The 8,939-nt window shown below is 42.5% G+C and overlaps 1 protein-coding gene across 4 annotated transcripts in view; it reads left to right on the top strand.

Moving 5' to 3' along the window:
* Positions 1–8,669, top strand: part of LOC109293473 (protein spinster homolog 3-like) — a 90,584-nt gene extending 81,915 nt beyond the window's left edge. For all 4 annotated transcript variants that reach the window (XM_019511422.1, XM_019511421.1, XM_019511420.1 and 1 more), the window contains 3 exons: positions 3,939–4,037; positions 6,844–7,015; positions 7,494–8,669. In XM_019511422.1, coding sequence (XP_019366967.1) covers positions 3,939–4,037; positions 6,844–7,015; positions 7,494–7,558 — 336 coding nt within the window. In that variant the 3' untranslated portion in view covers positions 7,559–8,669. The remainder of the gene's footprint in view (positions 1–3,938; positions 4,038–6,843; positions 7,016–7,493) is intronic.
* Positions 8,670–8,939: the final 270 nt, after the last annotated feature.

Raw genomic sequence — 8,939 nt, 5'->3', positions numbered from 1 at the left:
TAGAAACTACGAAACTATAATCCTAGTGGAGAGAAGACACTGGCAGCTTTCACCATGAAGTATCTAAGCTAGGTTAACTGCCACTTCACGTCACAGTAGAAGCTTACCTGTGCCTTGGTCCGCATAGATTATACAGCAGGAGAGCCAGTGCATCTTAGATAACACACCTTTCCTTTGTAGCAAAGACGTGGCTTTAGTTACTCCATGCCCTGTTTGTGTAGATGTGCTTAGAGGCAGGTGCGGTCTTTAAAATAAGACATTTTCTACTGAAGCAGAATGTCCAATGTCTGGATACTGCAGTGGTGGAGAGAACAGCTGGTGTGGATGCAGGTGCAGGGAGGAATTTGGTTTGTGCCCAGTAGGCTGTGCTTTTGTGCCTGGTACTGTTGTGGGGAGGTGGGGGGATTCTGGACTTTGCAGGCAACTGTTCTCGGATAGAAAACTGGCTTGATCTGCAGTTTATTATACTGGCAGAGGTTTCTCCTTACTGACAGAAACCTAGATCGTGGCTCACCTACACTGGTACAGGTTATTATACTTCCTGCATCTGCATTAAGGGGCTATGCTGCTTCAGTTTCATCATTAACGTTAAAATATGTAAGTATTACAGTTGCCTTTGCAGGAGTGTTCAGTGCTGGGGTTCTGGCAGCTCTGACTTAAGGAGCTGTAGCTTCCCTGCGTTCCAGCCTCAGCTTCAATGGGAGCAGTTCTTTCTCCAGTCCTAAAGATACATGGTGATGGTTTGCTGTTGGAACAGAATAAGTGCTTCTTGCTGTTCTTTGTAGTGCTCTGAGACCTCTTCAAGTATAAAGCCTGCTACGAAGGTCTATGAACAAGTCAAACCTCTGGGTAAGAACTGTGTGTGAGGAATTTTTTCCCCTCTCTACCCCTTCCCCCTGCCACCCTAAGCCCATTTCTCTTCTTTCTAGTCCCTCCTGCACCCGGATGTGATGCAGATACAGCTTATACTTACACCTGGGGTTTGTCCTGTGGTGTAAGACACCAGTCACCACACTAAATACTTCATGAGATGTCCCAAAGTGAGGACATTTTCTGTATTTAAGAATGTTAATTATTAACAAAGGCAGCACTGTTTCTCTGTCCCACTCTGTCTCATAGCTTCAAAAATGAGCCTTTAACAAAAGAAATATACATTCTGCAGAGCAGACATAGGGATGGATGGCCAAATCCTTCACATTCACGTACAGATGGGGTATCACTGAAGGCCAAACTGGTTCCCAAAATTCAGGGGTGCTTGAGCTTGGGGCCTGCCTTTGTGCTGGGAAGAAGAAGAAAAGAAATTCCAGGATTTGCTTCAATCCAAGAGTAGCTTTTCAGTGTCCATCTACAAGAAAAAAGGACTAAACACAGGCCGCCTTTCAGCATGTATCAGAAGGCAGTGAAACAAAGGCTTCTGCCATTGTCCCAGAATAGAATATTGTCTACCCTGCTTCACAACAATGCTCCATGTCATTGGCCCTGCTTTGGGAGGAAGAAGATTTGCCAAGTACACAGTTGCACATTACACACAGTTACACAATTGCCAACTAGAGGGATAGGCAGTTGATGGAGATAGATGATGAATTTTGCACACCTGACACTGTGCTTACAAAGGATGTAGTGAACTGAGAACAGAGTAAGCAGCCTCTTCAGACAAACCCTTCCCTCAGCAATGGGCTACCCTCAAAGCTTTCTAGAGAATGGGGTGGACTAAAATGCTGGTTGTACCGGAGTAGCCAGCTGTCCATCTGAACTGTGGAGTTCTAGCTAGCACTCAACTGCATTGCAAGTCAGGTCTCATAAACTGTCATTTACTAAACAAAAAAATAACGGACTACCTTCATGTCCAGAAAACAGTCCTGCTTGTCAGTGAAGAGTCCCGTTAATAACTTTTGGGCAGTTTCATGTATTCGGGATCTCTGTACCCACTGATTGGTGGGTTTAGTTGGCATTTGTGTAGCATGTACCTGTTTCTGAATTGACCTGGGTAGGAAGTAAGTTTCCTATTAATTGATATGTTAAGCAGGTATTCCACAAAACTGCTCTCTACCTTTCCTGACAGTAGGACATCTCCTGTATAGTGTTTCTCTAACACTGCAAGGTTTGATTTCCCTCCTCTTTTCCAACAGGGATCCTTCACTTTCTCAGGCAATAGTTTCATGCCACAGTAATATTTTCAGTGCTCGGGTACCGATGACTTGTTCTGCCCAGCACTGTCCATTCTCTGTTTCCACCTAGAAGGAAGGATGGTATTATGGCAAAAGCACTGCATTTCAGACTCTGCTGCACATCTGTACAACCAGTACCACTGGCCTCTTCTCCTTTGTTTCATCCATATAGTATGTGAGTTCTTCATGGGAGGTGTAGCTATAAACTGGGTGCGAGTGCCTGTCTGCTCACCTTTCTTTAACACAGTATGAAATGTCTTTGCCTTGGAATTGACTGTGATAAGCAGATGCATTTAAAAATACAACATGTCCTTGTTCATAACAAGGAGAAAAGCTAATACCTTGCTTAACATGGAGTCTCCTTTCTCCTATGGTAGGCTTACATTGCTGCATATTGGGATTTAGTACAAGGGAACCCTAATCTCAGTTTCTTGGCACTGTTGTATTACTCCTGAGTCACTGGCCCTGGAGCTGGCTCTGGATTGATGGTAGTCGGTCTGATTCTGACACTGGCCTCCCTGTAGTCTCTGTGAATGCGTCTTCCTCTGTAAAATCGCAACAAAGTCTTTTGTTGTTTGAGGTTGGTATAAAGGATGGGGCTGGGAGAAATGAGGGAACACTATTTTCTTGCCTGGAAGATGAGCAAGTGGCAGGTATCTGGAAAACAAACCATACCAAACTTCACAAAATGACTGCTTTGTGTGTCTGGTTGTAAAAACTTTGTCTATCCAGACATGTGTAATAACGATGTAAACAATGTCAGAACACAAGAGCAGCACAAATTATGTAGACAACTCTGTTTTATGCACAGTTGATCTCTCTATTAGCACAGCCTGAAAAGCTACCATTATTCCAAACAACAGTGTTCATTTTTTAAAATAACCATAATCATCCCAACGATTTGTGCATCTTGGACATGCCATTACATCTTTTCTTCTTTACCTGGGTATTTAAAGTATTTAATTTAAAGCACAATTTGCCTGAGCAATATTAGAAATGCTACATATGGGATGAACGGACATCTTTGGGAACCAGTAAACACCAGTAAATCCAGCCTGGCAGAGCTGGAGCTATTGCTGTCGGGTACCTTTTGGTATAAGACGTTTGATTCCCTTCCCTGGTATCTTTTCAGTGTCTGATGTTTGTCCTTGGCTACTCTCCCTGTTCAGTTTTGGCAGCATTTGGAGTCACAAGTCCCAACATCCCCACAGGCCTCCTTTCTAGGTCAGGCCAGACAATTACCTTGCAGCATGGGGGAAGCCTGCTCTGTGGCTGTCACTCCAGATCTATGAATAAATCTAAAGCCACAAGGACTATCAGTCAGCATCTTCTGTGAATGCTGCCATTGGATGGCCAAATCAGTCTGTATATGCTGGAATGAGTGTCCTAATGAAAGAGAAGTTGTGTTTTCTATTTTTCCTTCGTTCTTTCTTTTACTGTTTTGACTGGATGGATAATTTTTCAAAGCTGCTACTCCAGTGTCTTCTGCAAGTTTTCTAAACTGTTCCAGCTACAGATCTCCATCCTCAAACTTGTAGCAGCCTTTGAATCGTGAGCAGAGCACATTCACCCTGAACAGTCTTCTATGCACTACTATCCTGACCATTCAGTTGGTCCAATATATACAACATCCACAAAAACTTTTGCCTCTAGTATTTTGCATGTTCCCTGGAAATGCTACAACAACCTTTCGACACTATGAGCAACGGTCATTTGTATGCTTATTCTTCGCGTGTTGCTGAGCCTCTAATCTCCCTTTCTTTCTTGTAGTGTATAGTGGAACCAAATTGCCAATCAACAGGTATTGCATTGCAGATTTTGGTGAGCCATCTTCTGGGAGATTCAGGCAGTCCGTACCTGATTGGAATAGTAAGTTTTTTGTTTGTTTGGTGGGGGGAGCAGTGAAGGGTTGATATAATTTTTTTTTAACGCTGACCCAAACCCTTTTTAATATAAAATACCTAAAAATTTCTGAGGAACAGGCTTTCGCAAAACTTCAGCTGATGCCTGGGCCTAGATTGGAAATTGCAGTAGTGGCTTTTCTTGTAGTGTGGTATGAGATGCATACAGCCTTCACTTAAACCAGGTTTCTTTCTTGGTTAACTACATACGTGATTGTTAGCCCAAAATCTTGAAAATGCCTGGCCTGTAAACTTCTGTATCTCTGCATCTGAAGAGTTCTACTGAGTATATACTCATACATTTTCAGGTTTGGTGCCATACTTTAATTTCAGCTCTGCTGATCCATGCTGGGTTTTGGAGGCATCATATTTTAATGCAGCGGCTGTTGTTCCGTGTTTAAATGCGTTTCTTATGTTGGACACCTCCCTAGGAACTGCAAAATATCAATTTATTCTTCCAAAAGCAAAAAATATACTTAAATCTATGGGTGCCAGTTTGTTTTGTGAAATTTCCTCAGGAAAACTCAGATTCATGCTTTTTTTGTAATAATAGAAACAATTAAAATGGTTGAGGCTGGCATTCCAAGTGCTTCTCTCAAATGTTCCTCAGTTTTCAAAACGTTACACTTGTCACGCTACTATGTAAGTGCAGGGGTTTCTTTCTGATTTTTTTTTTTTTTTTAACTGAGGAGGAGGAGGGTTCAAGGAGTTGAGCAAGCTTCATATACATCCAAACCTCCCCCCCTCCCAAAAAACAAAACAAAACGGGAGGGTTTAGCTTGCTGAGTGACCCGCTAGGACTAGACAGCTGAAATTTGGCAAGGATAAACAATAAGGAAATTACCTTTTTAGTTTTCCTGAGAACTGGTTTTGATTGGAGACTTTGAAAACTGGGAGCCCGATCCCGGTACTTATTTGGGGTTTAGGGATAGTGAGATGTTCCAGACATACAGGTCACCAAAGGCCTCTGAAATGAAACACTGGTGTGTGGACAGACCTGGAAAGCCTTGGGCTGTGTCCCAGGGTAAAGGTATACACACCTGATCTGTGGATCTTTGGTACTTAAATCAGTAGCTTAAAAGATGCCCAACTAGTGCCAGCTGTAGTGGGGAGTTTTGTGATAGTGACCTTGACTGGGGCTATTGAATGTGGTAAGGGTGCTGCAAGCTGTCAATCTAGATATTTCTTCTGGTGTGCAGCTTCCGTAAAGTCTGTTCCCTGGGCCTCTGGCATCTGGTTAGATATGACATGCAAAATACTTTTCTGAGAATAATACCTTTTATGTGCAATTCTCTTAAGTTGTTTACCTGAAAAGCACCAAGAAAAAAGTGTAAGCCTTCTGTGTCTTAACTCAGGCTTGACTCAGGGAGCTGTTTGCATGATAATACATAATGAAGGACTTATTCCCCAGCAACCTTGCAACACTCCAAGGAACGGATTTAATAAGTATATGAATAAGGCTGTTGTGCTTCCAGTTGGGATTTTGTGCAAGGCTCAAGATGTTTAGATAACTTCCAAATCAGGATGCATTGCTTATATAACACCACCCCCCGTCAGCCCTTATGAAGTCTACTTGTCTCTGGTCTTGTTGGTCAAATAAAGAATTGTTTATATTCAGCTCTTGATGTTACATGCTTACTTGCTTGTCTTGCTTTTATAGTTTAAAAATAAGCACTGGAGAGCCGGTAAGTGGCCTCTTTCAAGAAGTCTATATTTTGTTGTTTGGGCTCCGGAGACTTCCTTACTGAGCATTTTCAAATTAAATGCATTAGAACTGCATGTCAGCTGTAGTGTTTGCTACAGCTCCCAAGTGCCTGTTTACTGTTAATCTTGCTCTGGTCTGGGTAAAGTGCTATAAAATAATCATATCATACTAGGGTGGCCTTAAATGGCTCCAGTTTGTGTTCTTCAAGTGAGTTAGCTTCTTGGAGTTATAAGGTCAAACATAGGAATAAAATGTACAGCCTCTTATATTCAGCTCTCACTCTTGCTCTGAGATTTTTTTTTTTAAGATGCCAAGGAGTAAGGTTAAATATGGAGTTTTATTGGGCACCTTGGGCACTTGTCTGTCTTCATAACTCCGTTTCATTCAGATTCATTGTGACTCCTACAGATGCTACCCCCACTTCATGCACAGGCTGCTGCTTGGACCCTTTTCCATGCCATTGCTGTGTCACTCCATTTAATGCTTCTGATTCTAAATCAAACTTGCTTCTCACCTTTACAATCTTTCCCTTTCCTCTTGAGCATTGCTTCCCACTTCATCTGCTCTATACCAATAGCAACCTTGATGGCCAGATTATTGAGGAGTTATCCATCCTTAGTCAAGGCCCGAGGTATGAAAGTGTTACGATAAAAGAAGTGATTCAGACCTTCATGAAACTTGAAACAGCCTAAGCTGGTTCTCTGTAGATGGAATAAGAACACAAAAATGAGTTCAAGGTTTTTCCACTGGTACTTTCCTATGTCTGAAACAGGGAAAAGACTGGGAACTGCAGTGAGAAGCTGTAGTTGCCATCTTTTTCTGTCTTTTGTAACTGGAACTGCTGGACGTAAGCAAACTTAGGTTCATAAGACGTCAAGGACAAAGGGATGTCAAGTTACAGTGTAGGTCTAGGTATGCAGGGCACCGGATTTAGCACATACAGGCATCAAATCATGCTTTCTTATCTGCTCCTTTTCTTGTTAGTGCTAGTTCTGAGACATGCACACTTCAAAGAATGAGGAACACAAACCTTTGGTTCCAGGTAAATGACATTATGTTCCTTCCCTAGATCTCTGATGCCATCCAGAACAATCATGTTGACTCGTACTTATGGCAGTTTCGGAGCCTGCAGTACAGCTTCATCACATGTTCCTTCGTTGGAGTCCTTGGGGGAAGCTTTTTCCTTTTGACGACCCTTTACTTTGATGGAGATCGGAAGGAAGTTTTCCAGCTTTACAGAGGTTCCTGTATGCATCTGATTTCTCTTAAAGCCTGTCCAGCAGTCCTTTTCCTGATACCCAAACTAAGATCGGTGCTCAAAGCTGCAGTGTAAGCCAGACTACTCCATTCCACCAGGCCCCACAGCAAAAAGTGATCAGAACAGACGGCTAGAGTGTTAAGAATCTTATGTCTGAAGTTAAAAATAATTTCCATTATTGGCAGTTTCTCAAGTATGGTCTGCAATAATCTGCACTAAGCAGCAGTAATAAGGTAGCTTGTTTGTAAGTGCTGCACACCAAATAATCTTAGGGCCTTTTTTTTTCCTCTGGTCAAGACACCCTATGAGAAGGGCTGTTCCTGGGTTGTACAACATTTCCCTTCTTTCCATAGGAGGGTGTGCATTGTAGGTGGACAGCTAGAGAACGGGACACATGTTCCTTCATCACAAATTCTCTTTTCATCACCTGCTGCTTTTCTGACTTCCACTCTGTTTTCCAGGCATTGAGAACGAAGTCTACGTTTCAAACGAAGAGGGCCTCGGGGATGAGTTTCCCAAGGAGTAAAGGAGCTTCTGTTTCCCCCCCACCCCCCTAGTGAAGGTGCAGTTGGAGGAAGAGGCCAAATCGCAATCCCTCCATATGGCAGCAAAACCTGAATACTAATTTTTATGACGCTTTCGACTGAGAGTCAAAAACTGCTATGGAATTGGCATATGGTGAACCTCCCCCCATCTGCGAAACTGGCATGAGTGATCTGAGGAGGTTGGTGGCTCTGAACGCCAGGAATATAGAGCTGTCACAGACATGACTATTATCCCAAATAAGACAGTACATTTTAAGGTGGAATGTCTAGTAGAGATGGGGCTGGGGTTCCTGTGAATTCTCAGCAGGATGATATTTGCTTAAAGGATGTGGAGAACACAGCCAAAGATGCCGTCTTCTCCAGCTCTTTTATTAATAACTATGGAAGTCAAGAGCTGGCTGACTAGTCAGTATCTGGTGCCAAGAGGAAAGAGACACGAGGTACCTCCATGAAATATATTCATGGCCTCTTTATAATATTGTGGGACTCTTGTGAAAAAACCATTATTCATGTATACCACCACTTAAATACAATGATACTTTCTGTTTTTAGCTTTGGCTACCATCTGGACCATCTCAGAGCTATTGTTCAGATACCTCTTCGTGGATATTGTCATGGATGATTGTCTTCCCATCAAAGGGCTGTGCTCACCTGCACTGTATTGTGATCAAAATGCAGATGTCCTCCGCAGCGTCCCAGAGCCTGAGATTTCTTCTTCACTGAATCTTAGCAAGTTCTGGCATTATCAGCCTTTCACGTAGTACTGCCCCTCCCGATGAACAGTATGAAACATCAAGCATAACAAAGCAGGGCCGAGTGTGAATAGCTGCTTGCTGTTGTAAACTGAGCACATACTGATGTGTGCATTTTGTTTTGTTTTAAATCTATTCTAGAAATTGATTTGAACTCGGAAGGCCAAACTTGGTTTATATGGTGCCATTGCCCCACTGACTTTGGCGTGGTAACAGTTGGAGCAGAACCCAATGTTCCCTAGCGTTATAAATATCTCAAATTTTTAAAATGTTCAAGTCAGTGAAAATGAACTTGGAGAGCTTTCATCATTAATCAAATAAATGTCACAATGCAGAACTATCCAGGATTCTCAAATACTGAGCAGTTTCCAGGTGGTGTAGGAATAGCAGATGTTCTTCCACTGACATTCTCTTTGGAAAGTACATTGCTGCGGATTAGAAGTATTGCAGTGATGGATTCTCAATACTAAGAAAAAGTTTTGGAATACTTACAAAACCTACACAAAGCCACACAGCAGCTTTTCCTGGCATTTTCTGAATGCCATGTGGATATCAATGCCCCGACTGAGATTCTTTCTTCATGCCTGGCTGAAGTGAAGTCTGTAATGGC

The sequence above is a fragment of the Gavialis gangeticus genome, unplaced genomic scaffold (assembly GCF_001723915.1).
Source record: "Gavialis gangeticus isolate Ggan-Ray unplaced genomic scaffold, GavGan_comp1, whole genome shotgun sequence".
NCBI classification, from domain to species: domain Eukaryota; kingdom Metazoa; phylum Chordata; order Crocodylia; family Gavialidae; genus Gavialis; species Gavialis gangeticus.
This window is presented reverse-complemented; position numbering and strand designations above follow the sequence as displayed.